Source organism: Balaenoptera ricei, chromosome 13 (assembly GCF_028023285.1).
Source record: "Balaenoptera ricei isolate mBalRic1 chromosome 13, mBalRic1.hap2, whole genome shotgun sequence".
In the NCBI taxonomy this organism is placed as follows: Eukaryota; Metazoa; Chordata; class Mammalia; order Artiodactyla; family Balaenopteridae; genus Balaenoptera; species Balaenoptera ricei.
Window position 1 is genome coordinate 31,688,999 of NC_082651.1, and position 25,627 is coordinate 31,714,625.

A 25,627-nucleotide genomic window follows, 5' to 3' on the forward strand; every position below is an offset into this window, starting at 1 on the left:
CTCCCTGAGGTCAGGGGTGATGAGGAAGTCAGTAGGAATCCCCCTCCCTCTCTGTGGCAGACCCCATTCTCCCACCCACCCCCACACCTCCTTCCCTAGGTTTTTGTGACGCTACTGGATCCTGATCCTCCTTCGTCCCCTCCACAGAGCTGCTCTCCACCCTTCCGCCCTCACCCTCTCAGCCCTCCTGGAAACCTCACCTACACCCAAGGTTCCACTGCTCAGCCTACACCAATAACCCAAAAGCTTCCTTTCTCCTGGACTGTTCCTCAAGCTCCTGCCCTGCTCTCCAACCAGCACGTTTCCACGTGGGTGCAACTTAAGTCCAACACACTTAAAACCTAATTCAGCACCTGTCCCCCTTTTCCAGCAACTCTTCTTCTGGACTTTCCTTTCTTAAAATTCATGTAAAGAGTCATTCTCTTGGGTATCCTGGCTCAAACCTTCGGTCACCTTTGAGGTCCTCCTCTTTATGTTTCCATATGCAAGCAGACCCTAGTCCTGTCAACTGCTCCTCTGGACAGTATTCCAGATCTGCCTTTTTTCAGTTCTCTCCTTACTTATCTCTCACAGGAACAATCAATCGTAGGAGGCTCCTTGACTGGCCAACCCACCTCTGCTTTTGCCCCAGCACACCACCCTCAGAATCATATTCAATCCACTGAGCCTTGAGCCCACATCCCCCAACTCCCAGGCCAGGGTGCCCACTAATTCACTACTTCAATCTTCTCTTTTGATATAAATGACAGAAATAAATGAGTACATAAGCAAATAAATAGACAGATAAATAAATGTATCGAGGGCAATAAAGAACTTTGCATCTCATGGTGCTGCTCCTAGGAACTTAAGTTTATAAATTTGCACTTCAAAAAATATTTTCTACACTTTAGTGAAAATTGAAAACTCAGGATGAGGGGAACAGTTTAGTAAATTATGATACAACTCAGTGGAATATTATACACTCATGAAAACCCAAAAATTATGAACACCAAGGAAAATATTGGGTAAAGTGGGAAGTAAACACCATACTGTATGAACTATGTAAAACCATGCATGCAAATGATAAAAGAGGGAAAGGAGGGTTTTTAAAGTGAAAATAGCTATAGTAGCCCCAAAGAATTATGAAATTTCACCTGCAGATGCTATCAGCACATTTTAACAATCATACATTTCATATATGAATATATAAACTTATGCATTCATTTATTTATCCCTCCAACAAATATGTACTGAGCACTTACTATCTGAGTGTCAGTTTTAGGCACTGGGGATACAGCAGTGACCGAGCAGTCCCTGCCTCATGGACAGACTTTTTAGATGTTTGGATTTGTCTTGGGTTCCATTCAAAGGTAAGTTCCTTCAGGGCAGAACATGTACCACTATCTCTAAAATGTGTGTAGCAGTATAAATCTGTCATGTACTCTGTGACTTTGAGTATGTGATGAAAGCAATGAAAACTGATATTAACTGTAAGTTTATCTCTAAGTGAAGCTGCCCTTTGTGTAATTACTGATAGAACATCAAAGGCATACTAAAACTCATTATAGAGCCAGGGAAAACCCTGGTAGATGACCCAAGAGAATACAGAAAGATCATAAGAATAGAACGATAAGGACAGTAAAGAACAGTTGTAGAAGATACTGAGAGAGATGGAAGAAAAGAAACTTCTGTCACTGCAAAGTGAAAAATTAAGAGGTAGGGACCTCCCTGGTGGCACAGTGGTTAAGAATTCACCTGCCAATGCAGGGGACACGGGTTCGAGCCCTGGTCTGGGAAGATCCAACATGCCGCAGAGCGACTAAGTCCGTGAGCCACAACTACTGAGCCTGCGCGTCTGGAGCCTGTGCTCTGCAACGGGAGAGGCCGCGACGGTGAGAGGCCCGCGCACCGCGATGAAGAGTGGCCCCCGCTCGCCGCAACTGGAGAAAGCCCTCGCACAGAAACTTAGACCCAACACAGCCAAAAATTAAAAAAAAAAAAAAAAAAAAAAAGGGCGGGGGAGAAGTTTGCAAGAGATTCAGTAAAATTATAACAAATAAGATAGAGAATATGTATTAAGCAATTAGCATGCCCTTAAAAAGCTAACTTTTGTTGAAAAAAAATGAATCATGTTTTTAATACCCACAATACAAGAGGGTGCTGCCACTGCAAGATAACTATCTGTTCCATGTCCCCCTTGTAGTACAAATGACCACTCCAGAACCTCCACAGAAGGACCTGGGGCCTGGTGACCTGCTAGCTCTGGCCAAGCCTTGGGACATATCCAAGGCTCCCACTTTTGGCTGTCTGGCCACTAACCCCAAAATTGCCAAGGGGGTTAATCCCACACCTCCAGCCCAGGTATCACTCCTCAGAAAGCAGCAGATGCCCCACCCAAGGCAGGGAGATCCTTGCTCTTCAGCCCTTTTCACAAAAGGGAGTGGCAGTGGCTGGGCCAGTTTTTCTGTTTGTATAAAATGAGAAGCATATTTTTATTTGGCTTCAGTTATCAGAGCATTTTAGTGCGAATTATTCAGATATTTGGGGATTTTCTTCTACTTGACTCAGAGGCTGGACAAATGCTAACACATATATAACACTTTCTACTTTCCAGGTATGTTCTAAGAGCTTTACATTTTTCATCCTCACAACCCCTTATTTTACCCAAGAGAAAACTGACACATAGGAGGTGAAGTAACTTGTCCTGAGGTAATACTGGCTGGACCAGTTTTTTTTTTTTTTTTAATTAATTTTGTAAGTGAAATAGGGAGCATTTTCTTTTTTCTTTTCTTTTAATTTTATTTATTTATTTTATTTATGGCTGTGTTGGGTCTTCGTTTCTGTGCGAGGGCTTTCTCTAGTTGTGGCAAGCGGGGGCCACTCTTCATCGCGGTGCGCGGGCCTCTCACTATCGCGGCCTCTCTTGTTGCGGAGCACAGGCTCCAGACGCGCAGGCTCAGTAATTGTGGCTCACGGGCCCAGTTGCTCCGCGGCATGTGGGATCTTCCCAGACCAGGGCTCGAACCCGTGTCCCCTGCATTGGCAGGCAGATTCTCAACCACTGCGCCACCAGGGAAGCCCCTGGACCAGTTTTAAAGTCCCTCTCTCTCACCACCTCTGGCCATGATCCCTGGCCAACACCAAACCAGCTAGGGAAGGGGTGGGGAGGGGTGCTGTGGTCTGGCATTGCAGATAGAGGGGCAAAGAGAAGTGCAGAAGGCAGTTCCCTGGAGAACTGGGCCCCGTGCCACCTGGGGAGCTGGCAAATGAGAAAGTCCTAGGAGTTAAGAGATCACCTGACCTGGAGGGGCATGTGACCAGGAGCACTTGAGCAGAGAGACTAGATTCCTAGCCCCAGCTCTTCTAAGACTGTTTGACAGTAAGTCCTGGACAAGTCATTTTATCTATCTGGGCCTCAAATTTCTCACTTGCTTTAAAAAAAAAAAAAAAAAAAAAAGCAGGAAAAACTGAGATTCTGCTTCAGATAAAAGGAGACTAAAAAAACCTCACCAATGAATATGTGTGATCTGGGGCATTTCCCCCTACAAAAGAGGTAGTGACAATTGGCAAAATTTGAATAAGGTCTGCAGATTAGTGTTATTAGTGTTCACAAGATTAAGTCTACATTGGTGTTGCATCTATGTTAATTTCCTGATTTTGATCATTGCACTTTGGTTATTTATGTGATTTTAGAAAATCCACACTCAGGTATTTAGAAGTAAAGGGTGTCACATTTGCTACTTATTTTCAAATGGTTCAAATAAAAATTATAGAGAAAGAGATAGAAAAGAATACGGCAAATGTAGCAAAATGTTAACATTTGGGAATCTGAGTGAAGAGAATTCTTTGTACTATTCTTGCAACTCTTCTAAAACTCTGAAATTGTGCCAAAATCGAATTTTTTTCTTTTTAACTTATTTTTGGCTGCGTTGGGTCTTCACTTCTGCGCGCGGGCTTTCTCTAGTTGCTGTGAGAGAGGGTTACTCTTTGTCGTGGTGCGCGGGCTCCTCATTGTGGTGGCTTCTCTTGTTGTGGAGCACGGGCTCTAGGTGCACGGGCTTCAGTAGTTGTGGCACGTGGGCTCAGTAGTTGTGGCTCGCGGGCTCTAGAGCACAGGCTCAGTCGTTGTGGCGCACAGGCTTAGCTGCTCCGCGGCATGTGGGATCTTCCTGGACCAGGGCTCAAACCCATGTCCCCTGCATTGGCAGGCGGATTCTTAACCACTGCACCACCAGGGAAGCCCCGAAATATTTTTTAGAAGAGTTATGTTACTAGATGATCTCTAAGACTCTTTCAGTTTCTGTGAAAAGGTAACATTATCCGCATCTTACAGACGAGGAACAGGAAACAGGGTGAGCACGGCTCCTCGGCAGCAGGAGGAAGGCTCTAGAACTCGGGGTCTCTGATCAAGTCCTACCCTGCCACCAGACCCCAAGTTCTCCCCACCGCTGAAGGACAGTGAGCCCCACACACTACCCCAGGCACTGGATGAGAAGTGCAGGGCAGAAGGCAAGTAAGAAAGAGGACACCTGGGCAGTGTCAGGCTGGCTGTCGGGAGAATCGGAGAGCCTCAGGATGTGGGCTACTCCACTCCCCACCTAGACCCCCTCCCCCCACATATAAAGAGCACACCCCAGAGGGCTAACCTGAAGCTTTAGCAACACACACAACACACACAAGCTCCAACAGAACACACAGGCTCATGTGGAGCACAGAATCACAGCCTGAGCTGACAAGCAGTACAGCCCTGGGAGGGCGGCCTTTGGCCCTCTCTGACCAAAAAGAACACAACATCTGGAAATCTTAAGTCTCCTAAATAACTCTAGGGTCAAGAGGAAAAAAAAAAATCAAAATCACAGTTACATTTATTTCCAATCTGTTTATGCTAATTGTACTTGTTATGGTAAGTATGTACTTTAAATATCATTAATATATAATCTGATATGAATATAAAAATAGAGTTGTTTCTGTGGGAAAAAAGTCACAATTACAGATTTGAAGATTAATTAATACCAATGAAAACAACAGTTATTAACAGAGAAAAATTCATGCTTCTAATACTTTTGTTAAGTAAGAAGGAAAACAAAGGTTTCACTCCAAGAAGCTAGAAAATAAGAACTAAATAAAAGGCAGGAAAGAGAAATCAGTAAAGACAGAAACAGCTAATTAGAAAACAAAATGTAGTGGTATTTATAAATGAATCTAATAGATGGTTCACCAAAAGGCCAATAAAATAAGCAAACTTCTGTTGATCATTTTTAAAAGAAAACATAAAAATTTACATTAGAAATGTAAAAAGAATATAACCATCATCAGTGATTAAGACATGAAGTACTTTACTAAAAAGTTTGAAAACATGGATGAAAGAATGACTTTCTAGGAAAGAGGTAGAAATATTAAAAATATTAATCAGGAAACAAGTAGAAATTTGTCAGAGAGCTACCCTCGAAAAAAGGCACCAGGCCCGGTAGTTGTTTATTACATTATTTTTCTAGCTCATAAAAAATGTTGATCTTTCTTATTCTTTTTTTTTTTTAACTTCTTTATTGGAGTATAATTGCTTTACAATGGTGTGTTAGTTTCTGCTTTATAACAAAGTGAATCAGCTGTACATATACATATACCCCAAATCTCCTCCCTCTTTGATCTTTCTTATTCTTTAATTATCCCAGACCCCTGTGAGGTAAGCACTACCTCTCTATTTTATAGACAATAATTCCAAGGGCTCAGAAGGGTCAAGGCACTGTCTCTAAATCACCCAGCCAGATGTGGCCACAGCCTGACATCTCCAGGAGAAGGCCCAGAAAACTCAGTGTTTTAAAATGCTCCTTAAGTACCTCTGTGATCAGCCAGGTTTGGAAACTTCTGGCCCTTACTACTTTAAGTGTGGTCCAGGGAATTCCCTGGCGGTCCAGTGTTAGGACTCTGTGCTTTCACTGCCGAGGCCCGGGTTCAGTCCCTGGTCGGGGAACTAAGATCCCGCAAACCTCGCAGCAGGGCCAAATAAATAAATAAATAATAAATAAAGTGTGGTTCAGTGGGAAGCGGCTCACAGCCCACCTGTAACAGCAGCAGCATCACTAGAGAGCCTGTTAGAAATGCAGAATCTCAGGCCCCACTCCAGACCTGCTGAATTAGAAAATGTATTGTACAGAAATTTCCAGATGATCTGGATGAACATTAAAATGTGAGAAGCACAGGTCTGGCCTACATCTGTCTGATCTTGTCCAATTCCTCTTAAAATATGCAAAAGCAGTGCCTGTTCTTTTTGGAAAAACAAAAAACAAAAAACAAAAAAAACTGATAAACTACTAGAACTAGATTTAATCATACAAACATGTAAAAAAAAAGTTTGGCAAAGTAAAACAAAAACATTAAAAAATTAAAAGACATTTGTAATATTTGCCAAGGTACAACAAAGCATTAATACCACTAACATACAAATATAAAGCTCTCTTATGAATTCATAAGAAAAATCACACAAAAGAAAAACAGGCGAAGCAAAACAGAATATATTCACAAAGAAGTGCAGATCACAACTAAATATAGCAATAAAAATTTTGCAAATCAAAACATTTAACACCAATTTTTATACCAATTAAAAATAGCTTAGGGCTTCCCTGGTGGTGCAGTGGTTAAGAATCTGCCTGCCAAGGCAGGGGACCCGAGTTCGACCCCTGGTCCAGGAAGATACCACATGCCAAGGAGCAACAAAGCCCATGAGCCACACCTACTGAGCCTGCACTCTAGAGCCCACAAGCCACAACTACTGAGCCCACATGCCACAATTACTGAAGGCTGCGCGCCTAGAGCCCCTGCTCCGCAACAAGAGAAGCCACCGCAATGAGAAGCCCACGCACCACAATGAAGAGTAGCCCCTGCTCGATGCAACTAGAGAAAGCCCGTGTGCAGCAACAAAGACCCAACGCAGCCAAAAATAAATAAATTTATTTTAAAAAATAGCTTATAATAAACATGCATTATTTTTATAATCGGAGGTAAAAATCAATACTTTTAAATTTCAAAAAATATGACTGTTATAAAAAGATTATAAAATTTTAAAAGCTATAAAAATATTAACAGGAGTTCTGAGTGGTAAAATCACAGATGTTTTATTTTCTCTATTTGCATACCTGAACTTACTGATTTTTCTACAATGAATCTGCATTCTTTGTAATAAACAACAAAAAAGTTAACTATTTCCTAGAGTTTGATCTTCTCTGAAATGTAATAGCTTTTACACTTAGTCTCTCTTGGTTTTTCACAAGTGTTTGCGTAATGCCTTTCCACAAACCATCAGAGCACTTAAAGGCATGTCTTTTCCGTCCTCATCAAGCACTGGGAGCCCCAAATAAACAGAGCCCCTTTTACATTACTCCATAGACCGGCAGGTTTTCAAACTCCTGTGGACAGAGGAATTACCTGTAGGAAGCTGGCCGCAGATGCAGATTCCCAGGTCCCACCCCCAGAGAGCAACCCTGTGTGTCTGTGGAGGGGATTCAGACACAGTGGTCCTCAAACTACCCTTTGAGAATCCCCCTCCAATAACCCTATGGGAGTGAGGGTGAGTGCAGAAAAGCAGGAAGTCCCAGCTAGTTCAGAAACTGGGTGAACTGAGGGTCTTACTGGTTGGCAGGGAACATCAGTCTCTTTCCACCCACCGTGTGCACACGCAGGCTCCACCTGTCAGGGGTCAGCGCCTCTACTCCTGGAAGAGGGCGACAAGCAGGTGTGGGTCGGGGCTAGGAAAAGGCTTTCTCCAACAGGTGAACCAAAGCCCTGAGCAGCCCCACGTTGCAGCGTAACTGCCAGAATGCACTCTGCTCTGGGAGAAGCACTTGGACCAACTCCATGGGTTCACGGAGGTCCATCTGTCAAGAGTTTCTGCTCAGCACCCTGAGAAGGCAGCTCCTCCAGAGCTGGCAGAGATGCAGCTGTGACTGCCACAAGGAGCTGGAGGACTCGTCATGGCCCCGGCAGGGCCCATGGCGACCTCCTCCACCCCAGGTGGGCACTGGGAGAAGGAGTAAGACTCGGATGGGGCGGGGGCCCAGAGCAGTGCTCCTGCCTCCTTCTTGACCTCATGGGTGTACCCTGGGTTCCACCGTTTCCAGGGGTTTAAATGAACTAGCAGAAGAGCCAGAGAAAGAATTTCTCTCTCTCCTCTGCCGCCCTGAGCACTGAAGGAGAGGACGAGCACAGACCACAGGCTAAATGAGAACCATTCACTGCTGCAGTCAAATGCAACACGGTGACACACTGAACCAGATGCACAAGGGTACGGAGTGGTTGGGAAGCGGCTCACAGCCCACCTGTAATGGCTATTTCTTTTACATGCATGAGCCAAGTTAATTCCCTCCCCCCCACCTTCTTTTTACACAGGTCAAGAGGCAGAAATCCCAACCTCTGCTTAACGGCAGCGGGGATTCTCGTTGTCTCCAGGTCTGTAGACCCCATGCCCCAGGGATGAGGGGTCCCTCATTCATGGGTCCTGGTAGGTCCAGCCTTCCTAGGCAGCAGCAATCAGGGACCTGTGGTTATGGTAAGACCGGCAGGGGAGCAAGGCAGAGTGGCTTGCACTAGACAGCTCCACCAAGAAAATGTGCCTTCCATTCCCCAATTACAAGTAAAAACTTAAAATGAAAACACAATGAGAAGGATTAGCACATTGATAGGAATCCTATAAATACTGGGGGGTTGGTGGGGGGGGGCGCGGTCATAGACTCTGGAGGAGAACAGTAGAGAGAAGTCACTACATTTGAGAAAGGAGACCAGCCACACAGACGCGGAGCCGATTTCACCAGTGGTCTTACAAGCTCTGCTTCCAGCCTTGATGAATCCTCATCCCCAAAGAGCAGTTGCAGATAAGTTTGTTTTACGCTGTCTTCAGGTATCTGGAAACCACGAAGGCAGCTCTCCCTATTACTTAGTGCTAATGAGGGTTAATGACCAGTGGGCGTCAGCCCCAGGGTAATTATGAGGTATGGGTTCAGAGGGCTCCTCCCTGATATCGGCCTGTGGGAAAATGGCCCAGGACCTTCTTTTTACTGTGGGGACAAGGCAGGTGCCCCATCTCTGTCACCCGGCTCACAGCTCCCAGGCTTGGCTGCCAGGGCTGCTTTAGGTTCTGCTCCTCACGTTGGCCTAGGTTGTCACACTTTGAGGAGGTGAAGCTCATTGTCTCTGTCATCAATTTGATTCCACAGCATTTATTAAAAGGATTTACTGCATGCCAGGCTTTGTGCCAGGTACCGGGGAACAAAACTGAGCAAAATGAGCACCTCACCACTAGGAATTCATACCAGGCACTAAAGTATCACTGCATTGGTACAGACAGTGCATACGGGGAGTGAGGGAACAAGGGGCTGCTCGGCCATCACAGAGGAGCTGACAAAAGCCAGAGCATTTCTAATATACCTGCAATAGCTGGCTAGAAAGTATAAAGGCAAAAACAACAACAGAACCTACAGTATCCAAGGAATAAGCTTACTGAGAAATGTATAAGACCATATGAAGAAAACTTTAAAAAACTTTGATGCACACAAAAAGACTAGAATAAACAGATACACTTCCTATTCCCTGGATAGGAAGACTCATTATAAAGCTGTCCATTCTCCCCCAAGTAATCTATAAATTCCATGTGATCCCAATTGAAAAATCCCAACATTTTTCACAGAACTTGACAAACTGTCTGTAAGCATATTTGGAAAAGGAAATTATTTGGCAAAAGAAAAGCCAAAGAAATGTTGTGGAAAAAAATGAGTTTGTTTTTGTTTAAACCAAATTGTTACATAAAAATTGCAGTAATTAAAACAATGAAATACTGACACAGAATCAGACAAATAATTCAATGGAACTGAAGAGAGGCCCTAAAACATTTGCCCATGAATATATGGGTATTTATAAAATGCTTAAGGTAGAATTATAAACCATTTGGGAAACTATAAATATTTAATAAACAGACTGGAGATAACAGGCTTTCTATTTGGGAAAAATCAGTCCTTATCTTATACCATATACAAAAATAAATCTCAGCTTAAAGAGATCTAAATATGTAAAATAAGACTATACTATAAAGTAAAAACTTGGGACTTCCCTGGTGGCGCAGTGGTTAAGAATCCACCTGCCAATGCAGGGAAACGGGTTCGATCCCTGGTCCAGGAAGATCCCACATGCCGTGGAGCAACTAAGCCTGTGCACCACAACTACTGAGCCCATGAACCACAACTACTTAAGCCCGCGCGCCTAAAGCCCGTGCTCCACAAGAGAAGCCACCGCGATGAGAAGCCCGCACACCGCAACGAAGAGTAGCCTCCGCTCGCCGCAACTAGAGAAAGCCCGTGCACAGCAATGAAGACCCACTGCAGACAAAAATTAATTAATTAACTTAAAAAACAAAGAGTTGCATGGTTCGCTTCTAAAAAAAAAAGTAAAAACTTGGATGCCAAAATACTGATGAATTCCAATTGTACAAAAATCAAATTCCATTTGACAGACACAATGAAAGACAAATGAGAAGCCAAAATGTTTTTCAAAATAGAGGTTAATACTGATAATATATTAAGAACTTTAATGGATCAATAAAAAGACAATCTAATTTAAAGTAGGTAATGGACATAACAGGTAATACACAGAATAAGTGCAAAATGGTTAACATTTAAAACACTCTCAGGAATTCCCTGGCGGTCCAGCGGTTAAGACTCGGCACTTCCACTGTGGTGGCCCGGGGTTCAATCCCTGGTCAGGGAACTAAGATCCCGCCAGCCGCATAGCGCAGCCAAAATAAATAAATACATAAAACATTCTCAAGTTCACTAATTAAATAAACTAATATGCTATATCTTTTTTCACCTACCAAATTGGCAAAAATTAAAAACTGGTAATTTCTCATTCAGTGTTAGTAGGAGAGCAAATTTGATAGATATTATCAAATTTCCTTTTGGAGGGTAATTTGGTGGTGTCAGTTAAAACTCCATTCGTATGATTTTGTCCCATACAAACACCTTAACAAATAACCCCCAAATATATGTACAAATACATAAACTACTACATCATTTATAATTGCAAGAAATTGTAACTATAAGTGTCCATCAATAGGAAACAATTAATTACAATTAACCCATAAAATGAAAGACTCCACAGCCATTTAAAAGGCTAAGATAAGTGTACCAACACTGAAAGATAGCCTCAACATATTATGAGCAAATAAAAGATTGCCCGATACGTATATGTATAACTGATTCACTTTGCTGCACAGCAGAAACTAACATTTTAAATCAACTATCCTCCAATAAAATTTTTAAAAATAAATAAAATATACTGTATTTTTTAAAAAAGAAAAAAAGATTACCCCAAAAAAGGTATGGTACGAACACATTACTGCAGGAAAGGCATTACGTTCATGTGCTCATTTTGGGGTCATGTCCTCATTTTGGATTGTTAATAGAGATTATACTGGGATGGAGAAGATACAGGGATTTTCAGTTTACATACTTTGATATTATTTTATTTCTTTAAATGGGCTTGTACTACTTTTATTTAAAGTCCAAAATTTTCTTTTCCATTTTGGAGAAAAAAAGAAAAAGAAATAATAATTTTGTCATCAGTCTCTAGGTTGAACTCGAAGTTCATCCCTTCTCTGTCCCCTGCCTATACCCTCCCCCTGGCCTTTAGTGTCCTCTAGGGAGCCAAGATAAAGGGTGAGAAACTCTACCCACCAAGGTGCTGCACTGTCTCCCCTTAGTGTGACCCCTGGGCCAAGTCCTTCTCTGCTGGCTTGAACAAGTTCAGGCTGGCTACAGAGGCCTCCCCCCACCACACCAGGCCCTGCTGCACCCAGACAGGGGAGACTCTGCCTTCCTAATTGGAACCATTGTTGCCAGCACCCCGAGTTCTAGGAGGGAACACAGAAATGGATTTTCAGCGGAGCGCAGGAGGAGATAGATGCCCACCCTGTTTCTCCTAGCACTATGGATCCCTCACTTGTCTTCTACTGTCCTCTCCATCTTAGGACATTATTCACAGCCTCAAGGACACCAACTGGGCCATAGCTTCTAGAGGTGCATGAAAGAACAGGGAGCAAGACTTGAACCTGCAGCCTAGGCCAGCTCAGCTAGGCCATGAGCTCTAGGTCAAACGTTTCTTTCTCTCTGTCCCTAGCTTCTAGCTTCATTTTCTCTGGTGCTAATGTGCGAGGCTTTTCTAAGTACTACTAAAACTTCAATTTGGGCTTAGGATATGCTCTGGTCCTTGCAATTCAAATTGATTTTGCTTATTAGGTTTAAAAAAAAGTTTTCCACAGGTCCCGTCTGCTAAGCTGGTAAGCTATTACTAGGTCCCTTCCTAGGGGTTTGGAGACAAAGCCCCCAGAAGTAAGCAGGCACTGCATTGTCTGGCCTTGCCATTTTTCCACATACAGGGATTCTCTACTAGGCCTGTGTTAGGAGGAAGGGAGTCAGGCTACATCAGGACATGGTATTTTCAGGTTGGGTAAGCCATCGGCATCTCCCCAAGAACTCCAACAGACATAAAATATCAAAACCTGGAGAAGGAGGCCACAGTATAACTTAGAGAAAAAGTCATATTGTTAAATGTGTTTGTGATCAAAGAAGAAAAAAGCAGACAAAGACAGAAAAAATAGAGCACCCTAAGGATCCAACTGAGAATCTAGAAAAATCACATACCGGGGACTTCCCTGGTGGCACAGTGGGTAAGACTCTGTGCTCCCAATGCAGGGGGCCCGGGTTCGATCCCTTGTCAGGGAACTAGATACCACATGCATGCTGCAACTAGGAGTTCACATGCCGCAACTAAGGAGCTGGCGAGCCGCAACTAAGACCCAGTGCAACCAAATAAATAAATAAATAAATATTTTAAAGAAAGAAAAAGGAAAAGTACATACCAAATAAACCTAAGAAAAAGACAATTAATAAAGACTAAAGCAGAAATTAATGCTTTAGAAAACAGAAAGCACAACTGACAAATCTACCTGCTTTTATATCACATAAAATTGACAAAGCTAAGGAAGGAAAAGAGACAAAATTAATATACAACATTAGAAATTAAGAAAGTGAAAAAAATCACAGATACTGAGGAAACTGAAAACCAATAACCATGTATGCATTATGCTATAAATCTGAAAACAGATCTCATGGAAAAGGCAAAGTAAATGTTTTGTACCAACAGCCACAGGGGGAAAAACATCTGAAAGCTGCAAAGACCCATCCAGCAAAAAAGGTACCAGGCTCAGACAGTTTCATCAGCAGATTTTTTTTTTTCCAAATCCTTAAAGGAATAAAATGACTATTTAAACTGTATTTAAACTGTTCCAGAGCATAAAGAAAGAATAAAAGTTTCACAAGGCATTATACGAAGTTACCATTACTCTAATACCAACATCTGACAATAAAAACACAAAATGAAAATTATAGATCAATCTCATTCACAAATATAGATGCTAAACTCCCACATTAATAAACCAAATCAAAACAGCATGTTTAAAAAAATTCCCCATTACCAACCATGGTATAGTCAAGGAATGCAAAGATAGTTCAGTATTAAGAATTGTATTAACACAGTTCACCTTATCAGTAGGTGAAGGAGAAATATCTTTTTATCTACAAACCATGTTAAAAAGACATCCCTGGCCTCGATTCCAGCTCCACCCCCTTATGAAACATGGTCCCTTGGTCATACTACTGTCCTGAATCTCAGTTTTCTTATCTGAAAGGTGGGGCTACCACCATCTGACTTGGAGCTGTCATGAGAACTATGAGAGAGAGAACTATGAAAACTTTGCCCCATGAGACACACACATGGTTAAGTGCTCAACAGATAGCACTGCAGTAAGTTATTATGTAGGGAAAAGTGGGCTATAATGCAGCATGACTCCGTTTTTATAAAGAACATGGAACAAGCATCCAGTGTGCATAGAATCGAGTGCAGAGGGATATTCCAGTTAAAAATGGTTAAACAGGTTGTGAGTTATGGACAAATTCCTTCCCTTCTATTTATTTCTATTTTTGAATTTTTCCAAGGAACATGTAGTATCTATATAATCAAAAAAGAGATTAAAAAGCCAAAAAATGTTACAGACTTTTGGATTTAGCCAAGATTGAGGACTGACAAGCCTAAAGGCCAAGGTGGAAAAGGAAGTAAAGGGTAGACAGAATAGAGGGTAACACCAGGGAGGGGCTTGCAGGACTCCTCTGCCTTGCGCCCTATCACCTCGAAATCCACTCAGTTTCAGGAACACCCACACAGGCATGTAAAGGTGTTCCTCAGAGAGGACCAGCTGAAGCCCTCCAGGCCCAAAGCAAGAAAACACTGCTATACTAAGCATAGCTTCACCTACTTTGCCCAAATGCTTCAGAAATTCTGAACAATGGCAATGGGGTGAGGGTACTCATTTCTTGATCCAGGTGCTGGTTACACAGGTGTACTTACTTTGTGAAAACTCACCAAGCTGTACACAGTATGTGCTTTTATTGTGTGTATGCTATCCTTCAATAAAAGTTTTTTAAAATTAAAAGCTGAGAGGAGAACACTGAGTTTCTGTCATCAGCTACAGAATTTCCCTCTTAAATTCTGGTTTTAATATGAACTTATGGATCAGTTTCATGGAACAGAACATTCAATCCAGTATTTTGCTTGACATGTCTCGTTGTCTTAATAAATACAGCATCTGGAAAGACTTTCACTATAATTATCAATAGATGAGAAAAAAAATTCCAGGACAAGCCAGGGATATAGGAGACACAGGGAAAGCCAAAATGAATGAGGGCAGTGGCTCTCAACCCTGAGTGCACATTTAAATCACCTGGGGAGCTTTGAAAAATGCTGGGGCCTGGGCTCCACCCCAGACCAATTATATCAGATTCTCTGGGTCTGAGGCCTAGACATTGATATTTTCTTTTTCAAAAGCTCCACAGATGATTCTAATATGCACTAAACTAGTTGAACCAGAGGGCCCGGCCGCTGGAAACTCTGGAGGCAAGCTGAAGCGTGGCCCCTGCGCATCCTGGTGGAGGCTGTGGAGGGGAGCAAGTATTCAGGGCTGAAGTGCCCTGCCACCCGCCCAGGTCTTCCTCCACATGCCGCTTCCCCAGACCTCAGCAGAGACCCAGCGAGGAGCAATGCCCCCCACATGGAGGAGGCAGCCTCTGGAAAGTAAGGGGGAGGGGCTTCCCAGGGGTTGGACACCGAACCCTGGGCTCTGGCTCCCAGCTGGGTGTTCAGACCGCTCCAGACCACTTGTCAATACAACCCCAAGGCATATACCACTCCAACCACACAACCCCAGAACTAAGCCCTAACTACTACCCAGGGTCCAAATGACACCACTGGGAACCCACAGCTGGAAAACAGGAAACCGAGGAGAAATAACAGTGGAAAAAAGGGCCACAGGGCAGAGGTCAGTGTATAGCTCAATCATCAGGTAGGACCTGGCTCAGGGACAAGTGGTAGGGGCAGAGAAAAGGGGATGCCACGCAACCCACCTGCTGAGAGGTTCCAACACTCACCTCTGGGGCTCCCACACCCAGTCCTCCTGCATCCATTCTACCTAGTTATATGACAGGAACCCACAGGTGTGACCCCAACAGATGGCTATCTCGGCCTGGCAGCCCTGAAGCATTTTTACAAGCTCCTAGATAACTCTGACACAAGGAGTCCTTTGCCCATGCCCTGCAAAGCAGTGCTCTTGGAGGCCGTCTCTCTGCTCAGTCTACTTAGGGCTGAGCTCAAAGCACGAGGGGTGAGAACGGGGACGGGCTGAGGCCGTGAAGAGAATGTTAGGATGGAGAGCACAGGTGGAGAAGAGAAAGGCATCTGCAGTGCCAGGAAAAACAAGGTAGGCATCTCTTGGGCACAGCCTCCAGCACTCCACTGAAAATCCATTTCTGTATTCCCCCACTAGAGTTCTGGTGCAGGGCAACAATGATCCCAATTGGGAAGGCACGGTCTCCCGGCTCTGGGTCCAGCAGAGCCTGGTACAGTCAGACGGCACCTTCTTCACCCAGCCTGAACTTGTTCAAGCCACCAAATGGAGAAAGGTCAGAAGTCAAGGTACCCTGCCCAAGACAATGGAGCTTTAGTGTCTGGCAGGGCCCAAGTTCACTCTGGCAACTACAGGGGTCTGGCCTCAGCCTTAACTGTTCTCTTCCTCTAAGTCATGCAGCACACACACACACACACACACACACACACACACACACTCACACTCACAGAGTCCTGCCCCTTCTGTCCTGCCCCACAGGTTCTGACGATCCACCATGAGAACCTGAGACTTGCAGACATAAAAGGGCAGACAGGAGGCATCCTTATCTACAGAGGCTGAGATGCAAGTAAAATCTTTTGAGGTATTCCAAGAGAATTCGGGGGCAGCAAGATCTCTACTCTTCCAAGTGGTGGCTCTGTCCCCAAGATGGAGACTATGGAAGACAGGTGTCAAAACAGAGACCCTCTGCTCTCCCAGAAGCAAAGGTCTAAAGTAATGCTGTTCAGGGAATGGCCCATAAACTGTTTATCACCAGTTCACCACAACATAAACACAGGAACCAAGAATAAGCTTTTAGAAACCAGCACTGCGAGTTGAACCTGCTGCTCCGTCCAAGTGTACATTCGCTGGACCACCTCATCCAATGGCTAACAGATTGGTCTAGATGGTGCTGAACTCCTGAGGGGAGCCACACGTGGCTAGAGCTGCCAACTAGTTGTACAAAGTAGGACCTGTTTTGGTCTGCAGTATTTTGGGAATTAGGAAAAAGGTCCTTCCCCCCCTTTTAGTTTGAGAAAAACTAACTTCGGAGGCAACCCCTTCATTTTACAGAGGAGACTAAAGTCCAGGGACTGCCGCATGGCTAATGAAAGAACCCAAGAGTAGGAGAGTTAGGATTAGACAGGAAAAGAAACTGGACAACTGCACTTCTCATCCTCCTCTTCCCAGCCAGTGGCCTCATGGGCGCTCCTAAAGCAGTAAGGGCTCCAGGACCCACACACTTCAAATGAGTAGAAGACAATTTCAGGTTCAAGGTAAACTGCCCAGGCACAGTATTTTCTTCCAGCTTTTCCTGAATCTCAAAACCAACACATCTAAAGCCAACACCTTCCTTTCAAAATTAAGCTATCAGGACTTCCCTGGTGGCGCAGTGGTTAAGAATCCGCCTGCCAGTGCAGGGGACACGGGTTCAATCCCTGCTCCTGGAGGATCCCACATGCTGCAGAGCAACTAAGCCCATGTGCGCCATAACTACTGAGCCTGCGCTCTAGAGCCCATAAGCCACAAATACTGAAGCCCGTGCACCTAGAGCCCGTGCTCCGCAACAAAGAGAAGCCCCCGCTTGCCTCAACTAGAGAAAGCCCGCGTGCAGCAATGAAGACCCAATGCAGCCAAAAAAATAAAATAAAAATAAATTTTAAAAATTAAAAAAAAACAAACAAAATTAAGCTATCATCCCAGCTGGTCCATTTCTGACCCCACTACCCTAATCTGTAATCGCCAGATCCTGGAAACACTAACTTATTGAATATACAGTTGGCATGTTGATTCTTCCTTCAAAGTCCTTTGAGGTCCACTAAGTTGATGATGAAAGCAGATGTAAAGAGCTAGGCCTGGCTGGGGGTGAGAGGCTTGGTCTGCCACATGCTAGTTCACAACCCCAACACAAAGATCAAAAGCATTTACTGTATTTAAAAAAAAAACAACAACAACTGCCAATGATGGTTTTCACACAGTGTTACAGTTTTAGGCAACTTGGTCAATGTCTCTTACTTCTAGTGATATTGTGAATATCAAATCATAATGATTTCTCTTATTTTTCAGGACCTAGTACTATACCTGGAACATGGTAAACACTCAGTAAATGCAGAAAGACAAAGGGAGGAAGAAAGGGAGATAAAGTGAATGGGAATAGGATCACAGTTCTGGATAGCATGATAATCTGTGGATTTTAGTTGTCTCAGCCACCCCATCTCTATTTGCCCAACGGCTTCCTAAACTAATCCATAAGGAAGCTATCTCCTCCTCAGAAGCTCCAGACAGGCTGGTAACGAGGGGGAGTCCTCAGCTGACTGCCAGATGCCGGAGTAGGAGAGAAAACGAGGCCAAAAGCCCAGGAGGTCAGGGTGGGAAAGACAAGATACCCAAAAGCTGAGCCAAACCAAGGCCTCCCTATACTCCCTGCCCCCATCCCCAGCCAGCCAAACTATTTGCTACAGCCTCGGGGGCATGGGAGGGGACTTGGCAAGACCACAATGATGGTTTCTAGCAGAAATGTCCACCTACAGCTGGAGGGAGCCCAGCACCTAGGTCCCTCCTCAGCCAGCCCAGCAAGGGGGCTAAGGAGCCATCACAGTGACCCCTGCAGGCAGCTCCAGGGCCTGCACCGTGGTGGGCAGGAAGGCTCTCCCTTGGGCTCACTCACCTATCTGTACTACAAAGTCTTCCCGCTCTGCTCTCCCACAACGTTAAAAAATGGCTGGGGTCACCAAGGAGGCGGAGCTGAGCTCTGGGACTCTAACTCTACCACTTATTATGCACGGTGAAGCCCTCTCTTTCCATTCTCAAACTCAACTCTGAAATCCTCTTGGTTGGTTCCTTTCCTACCATCGTTCGATATGCTCACCGGCTTCCATATCTCCCCAAGTTCACTACTGCTTGTAAACATACCTCAGAGAGAAAAGACTTCCCGCTGGACCCACACAGAGGGCTGGAGAGTGGGAAGAGCAGGCGAGAAAGAACTAGTAGGAGTGACCCACGGTGTGTGGAAAGTGGAGGATCACAGATCCTTGACAAAAGGAGCAGTGGTCCAAAGGAGAGACGGAAGGCAGAGATCCTGGGCACAGTTCCAAAATAGTTTGCACACATCCTCAGCCAGTGGAGGGTTCCCATGGGGCAGAGTATGGGAGCAGTGTGGGAGCCCGAGAGCAGGGCAGCCTGGTGCTCTCGGCACTGGGCGCTTGCTCCTGTCCAGGCTGCGAAGAGGGAGGCAGTGGCAACAGCGTATGCTATGGCATGTTCCTTGGGGTATCGTGGGTAGACACGTAACACACTAGACAGTAAACGACCACGTGCGATCATCAAGCTCAACCCTATGCCTGTGCTAGGCATGACGCACACCCTACATCATGAATATTCTTGAAACCCTGGCAGGACTCAGCACACAGTAGATGAGCACATTCCCACTGGTTGCTGGATACCCTTCACCCAGGGGGCTTACCCATCCTGTGATCCTGTGCCCATCCTGTGGGAACACAGACTGGGAGACCCCTTTGTCCTGTGTCCCAGAGTCTTTGCCTGATCTGAATGAGCTCACACGCCACACACATCTTCCTACACCACCACCTCCTGACGGAAGAGGATCTAGCAAAACTGCTCCACCAGGGTATGTGGGACACCACACTCAACTGGCCACCTAAGAAAACTATCCGGGGGGAAGGTGGCACCAGGAACAGGGACTCAGATCCAAGTGCTTGCTGGCAGTGGTAAGCTGGACCAAGAGGAAGCTAGGCTTTTCCAACAGACAACTTAACAATGAAAATCAGCACAGACCCCTCAGAGCTTTAAAAACGCCGCCAGGGACTTCCCTGGTGGTCCAGTGGTTAACAATCCACCTTCCAATGCAGGGGACGCAGGAACTGTGATCCCACATGCTGCAGGGCAACTAAGCCCACGCGCTCTAGGGCCCATGAGCTCTAGGGCCTGTGCATCACAACTAGAGAGCCCGCGCACCGCAACGAAAGATCCCACGTGCCGCAACGAAGATCCCGCATGCCGCAACTAAGACCTGATGCAGCCAAAACAAATAAATATTTTTTAAAAATAAATAAATAATAAAAACGCCGCCAGCTCAGGCCCCGCTCTGAGAAGGGGGAAGGAGGAAGACATGTTTGAAGGGTGTCCTCTGTTTTTCCAGGCAGCCCTGCTCCATGCCCACAACACTAAGCGTGGTGGTATTAAGCCGGGAGCTTCCAGCAGGACGGCAGGGACAGCAGAATGCAGGCAGGGAGGAATGGAGAACACACTTGGAAAGACCTGAAGAGAAGCCATCGTTAGACAGGAGGGGGTGCTTTCCGGAGTAAACAAACCTGCCAGCAGTCCTTCCTCCCAGCAGAGAGAGAAGCTCTGGCTGACAAGGCCAAAGACACAGAGGAGGGAGGGGGCTGCCCCTTCCCTGAGCCCATCTGCCCTCATCCCCTTGTCCTGCTTTCCCCAGGGGAGAGGGTGAAACAGGTGTACTCCATGATCTCCGTGTTCACAGCCCTCAACAGCACACAGGTGATTACAGCAGTGGGCGGCCAGAGGCGGAAGTGGAGGTGACACCTGGGGGTTTCACCGGAGAAGGGGTGTGGAGTGAGCTCACAGCTCTCTCCTCCCCACGCACAGCATCGCCAGTATCAACCACCTCTGCTTGCCTCAGGGACCTACCACGGTCTTGTCCCAGGTGGTCACCCACTACTAGCATCCTCATCAAGGCTTGCCCAGCTCCCCAGGGGAGCCAATGCCACCTGGCTCTTCTCCTTCTCCCAGAATCAAAATTCTTGCCCTCCCCCAAGTACTTCCTTGCTGTAAGTTCCTTTGGGAGGAAGCCAGGGAACCACCCCAGCTCCTGATCCACCCCGCAGCCTCACCCAGTAGCCCCCATCCCCTCCGGGAAAGCAGAGCCCCTCCCTGACAGCGTCTCCACCCAGGCAGTGAGGGTGGCACTTCCAGCACCTCCAGGGAGCTTCCTGCAGTTTTCCCAGGAAGCCAGGGGAGGATTTCCAGGGAGAAAAATCTCAGAGCATCTAGGGACATGAGCAGCTCACTCACCTGCTACCCAAGCAACCAGATTCCCCCAGCTCCTCACAGGCTCCAGGGGCTGAAGGAGAAGACAGAGCTGAGGCAGGGGCAGGAATGGGCTCCCTCCTCCTAGAAGTCCCATCCAGTCCTGCCCTGCCTACCTATCTATCCCTACACTCCTTCCCCAGCCTCTCTTCTCTTGACTTGAGAGGCAGCCACACTGAGCTGCCTCTTGCTCTGTTTTCTCCACCCTGGGCCAGCAGAGGATACTGCTGAGTAATCCCAAACTCACAGCGGATCCCCAGCTCTGAAAACAGGGCAAAGCCCAAGGAAACCTACTGATCCTGGTCCTTGCCAACCAGGGAGGAACATCTGTGTTTCCTCGTAATGGCTTATATTCCACAGACTCTGCCCTGCCCCAAATACCCCAGCCCTGGCCCTGAGACAACCACATGGAGAACCTCAGTGCCCCCTTCTCTACTTCCCACGCACCTGGTAACATTCCCTTCCAGTCCCCCAGACACCAAGCTGCACAGAGTAACAGCAGCCGACCGCCTGCAGGATTCCCAGTCATGATGTTGCATCAGCCCCCACCCTACCCAAAATATCCTCACCCCCACCACCTCCTCTCCTCCAGCCATCTCCATGGTGACAGCAGCATGACTAATGACACCCTATCAGCTTCAGACTCAGGAGCACAATTCCCCCTCCCCCTTAACCTCTCCCCCCCCCACCCCCCGCCCGGGATTTCTGCAGATTGGATGCAAACCAACAGTGGCAGGGACATTCTCGAGAGATTTCCAGAGGTAAGGGTGGGAGTGGGTTGCATGTCTTAAAAAAAAAAAAAACCAGTTCAACAAACCCAATCCCAACTGCACCCAAACCATCCAGCTGAGAAAGCAAAAAGAATCCAAACAAAACCCACACAGGCCTGAGAATTCATTGGCCGCCCACACCCCCGCTGCCCCTCCCCCTCAGCTGCTGCTACACACACAGTGGGAGATTAAGGGATCACCAGAGGAGACCCTTTATTTTTATCCAATCCCATCAAACACTTCACCTCTACCACACACACACACACATACACACACACAAGGTACCTTGACAGCAGCCCCTTGCCCCCACGGCCCGGCTCCTTCACCAGCCTTTATTTCCACCTGCAAAAGAAGCCGGAGAGACTGATGAGCCAGGCTGACACCAGGAAAGCAGCAAAGTCCTTCTGCTGCACCCCCAGCACCGCTGCAGGGAAAGGGGGCGAAGGGGAGGCAGGGGGCCTCGGAAAGAAAGGATAGCAGGGACCATCTTCCTGCCTCCAGCTGCCACCCAGACGCGCGGTGGAAGGGCTCATTCGCCTTCCAGAGTGTTTTTGTTTTCATTTCTCCTTTTTCCACCCTCCCAAGATCCAGGAGGGCTCTGCCCCTCCTCCTGCGTCCGGTCTAGCCTCGTCCCTCCCCGCCCTGCCCGCTCTACCTCGGCCGGCCTCCTCTGGTGCATCGGCCGGCGGGCCTCCCATTATCCCCGCCGGAGCGCACGGAGGGAGGCACTGCAGAGGCGGCGGCGGCCAGCTGCCGGCTTGGCTCCCCTCCCCGCCGCCGGCGAGGCTGGTGTGGAGGGGGCGGCGCGCTCGCCAGCCAATCCCCGCGGCCGGCCGAGCGGGGGCAGGGCCGCCGGGGGTTGGACCTGCCCAGCCGGGAGGCGGGGGCACAGCCAAGGGTGCCGGAGCCTAGCTGGCTGTGGCCCAGGCCCGCCGCCGCTCCCCGGCAGGCTGGGGATCGCGGGACACCCTCAACAACTCCGGAGTCGGGGACCCGAAGGTAATACCCAGAGGCATCCTCTGCATCCCCAGGGTCAAAGACAGATTGCGTCGGGGTCGAGCAGATGCTGGCAGGCTTCCCCCTCAGGCCACTCTCTAGCCCTAGGACACCAGCAAACTGCCTCATCCTAGCAGCAGCTAGGACAGTGCTAGGCGCTATAAAAGCAATAGCCCCTGCACTCTTAGAAGAAAAAAATAAAACCTTGGCAGTATGAACCTTTACCCCATTTTGCAGATGAGGAAACAAGGCAAGACAAGTGAAGTAACTTACCCAAGGTGACACAGCTAGAAAACAGCAACACTGGGACTCCAAGGCAGGTCTATCCGGCTCTACAGACCAGCCTCTCAACCATTATGCAGCCCTACTCCTCCCTCCCTCCAGCAGATTTCCTCTTGAAGCCAACACTGCCTGTGGCTCAAAGCCTCACCAAGTCAGACCTGCCCTCCCTTGCACACGAACACCAACCAACACCTCACCCTAGGATCACTCATCCCTAGTGCCTGAACGTAGGCCGCCCCCTCCACACAGCCTCACCGCCACCACCACCCTCAATGTTTCCTCCTCTTTTAGAAAGGCCACAGGAGGTGGCGCCTCCAGACTTCAGGGCTTCCCATCCCCTGGAAAGGCTGAGGAGGGGAGGCAGCCCAGACTCTGAGCCTTTGAAGGCTGCAACACCCAGGAGACTGAAGGAGAAAGAACAGAACGGGGAGAGGAAAGCCCTGCAGTTCCTAGGCAACCCAGGAGACATTCTGCTTCACCCCATCCCCTCCCTGTAGCTGAACACCCCAGAGCTTCTGCCTTCCAGGAGGGGGACCCTTATATGGTCTCTGGTACTCATGTATCTGGTTCAGTTCCTGGCTCCACTATCTAGCTGCAGGACCTTGGTGGTGGTACCTTACCTCCCTTAGCCTACTTTGCAGTTCTATTTTACAGAAGCAGCTACCTCATACAAAGGTGTGAGGATTCTGTGAAAAAATGCAACACAGTGCCTGCCACACTGCAGGTGCTGCTAGCTACCACTCAATTTCTGAGAGAGCTCATTGTGTGCTACTTCTCAACTCACAGATGTGACTTGTAGGACTAGTTAGGATGTGTGAGAGCTCATTTCAGTGACGTGCTCTGCTACCAACTTCACCACACCTGCCCAATTACTGCCCCCTACCTGAAGCTCCAAGGGAGTACTCAGAATGGGATGAGCTGCCTCATGAGAGACAGCAAAGCTGGGCTCTGGTGAGGAGACTCCAGAAGGCACTAGGACCCACACCTGCCTCACCCCTGGGGGCAAAGAGCAGCCCTACTGGGCTCCTCCCTAGGGCAGGGAGGAAGGCAGGTGACAAGGCAGGTGACAAGGCAGGGCAAGGAGCACTGTCCTGAGCCATGGGTTTCTGCACCCCTTGGCTCTTACCTTGGCCAGGCCAAGTGAAGTCCCTCCTTTATCCCAGTCCCCAAAACCCCTGCCCCACCCACCCTCATACAGTCTGCTGCTGGATAAGAGCAACTAACACTGCTTGGATAGTAACAATCAATACTGTTGCTGCTGTGGCTGCCACAGTTTATCAAGCCCCTGCTAGGTACCAGGCCCTGTGCCAACCATGCTGTGGGAGCATCTCATTTGACTTAGTCCACACACAACCTTATGGGAAAATGGGCTTAGAGATGTTAAATTACTTGCCCATCAACACACAGCTGGTGAGTGGTGAGCTAGAATTCCAGCCCAGGTGTTTCTCATTCCAGTTCTTTAAGCCCTCTCTCCCAGCCAACCTCAGGGAAACTTAAAGAGGGATAGGGTCTCTTGAACCAGACCACTTCCCTTTAAGCTATGGGTCTGAGAACAGTAATATTTTCATGCCTCAGAGACTTGGCGATGCTGCTCCTTGCCTAGGTTCCCTTCCCTCTCCCCCACCTGGCAAGCTAATATGGTACAAGGCTTAATCCAAACGTCACCTGCCACTGCTGCCTTCCCAGCTCATCTAGCCCTCAGGAGCTTCACCCACTCCTCCTGGGGCCTCTTCTAGAGCTGTCACTACCAAGTGCAGTTATTTATTTACACGGCCGTCTTCCCCACGTGGGCAGGGGCCCCGTCTTCCCCACTCACTAGGCTCTGCACAGAGCTGGAATGTGCTGAGCTGAGTTTCTACACAAGGAGGGTGGAGAGGCAGGGGGTTGGGCACTGAGATGCAGAGGACACTCTCCTGGTCAGCGTGTTCTCTGAGGTCCCCAGGGATCAGAGGAATACTTGCTCTCCTGGGAGGATACGACCTACCATCTGAACTACAGCCGAGGCCGAGCCTTGTTCAGCCAGCACACGTCTTCCTCACAAGGCTGCAAGAGCCACCCTGACTCTCTGCTTGAACCACAGGTCCCGGCTCCCCCCACCCCCGCAGCCTGCAGACACCCTAGCAGAGCCCGTGGTCCCCAAGGCAGGGCACCTGCAACCATCTCTATCCCACCCTGGCCTCCTGCCCTTTTCTGAAGCACCTGGAATGCTAGAGCTCCAAGGAGTCACAGAGGCGCATGCCGGGGCCACTCTGCCTCTAGCAGGGACGTTCTCCACACCTCACACCTGACCCCCTCCCCTATCTGCCCCTCTTTCTACACTTGGGGCTTCACAGTGACCAACCCAGAGGTGCCTGGGACCCCTCTGCATAGGAGCTGGAGGTCCCTCCCCACCTTCCATCATGACCCCTAGACCCCACTGCACTCCCAGCAGGAGGAATGGGGCCACGGCCCTCCCCACTAGGGAGAGGTGAATGGATTAACTCACTCTCAGAATCCACAAAATACCCCAACACAGAGAACCTCAGAAACACAGTTACCTACAGGCCAGAACCCACACAGATATATAAAGACTAGGAAATGGGGATGCATCCAGAGATAGATTCGGGGGGGGTTTATAGGAGGATCATCAACCAAGCAGCAACCCCATGCCAAGCCCCATAATTGGACCATGATGTACTGTATCTTATTTAACCCTCTAAACAAACCAATGAGACAGGAATTATTAATGCCCATTCTACAGATGGAAAAATTGGGAGACTGAGCAGGGCTCTCGCCT

At 47.5% G+C, this 25,627-nt stretch overlaps 1 protein-coding gene across 7 annotated transcripts in view; it reads right to left on the reverse strand.

Moving 5' to 3' along the window:
- Positions 1-25,627, reverse strand: part of TET3 (tet methylcytosine dioxygenase 3) — a 116,731-nt gene that overhangs the window by 74,931 nt on the left and 16,173 nt on the right. For 5 of the 7 annotated variants that reach the window (XM_059942633.1, XM_059942632.1, XM_059942631.1 and 2 more), the window contains one exon: positions 21,859-21,915. The exons of 1 other annotated variant lie outside the window; for it this stretch is intronic. In XM_059942633.1, the coding sequence (XP_059798616.1) occupies positions 21,859-21,915 (57 nt within the window). Of the gene's footprint in view, positions 1-21,858; positions 21,916-22,228; positions 22,308-25,627 lie in introns of those variants that run through there. One more of the 7 variants, XM_059942635.1, reaches the window with a different exon arrangement.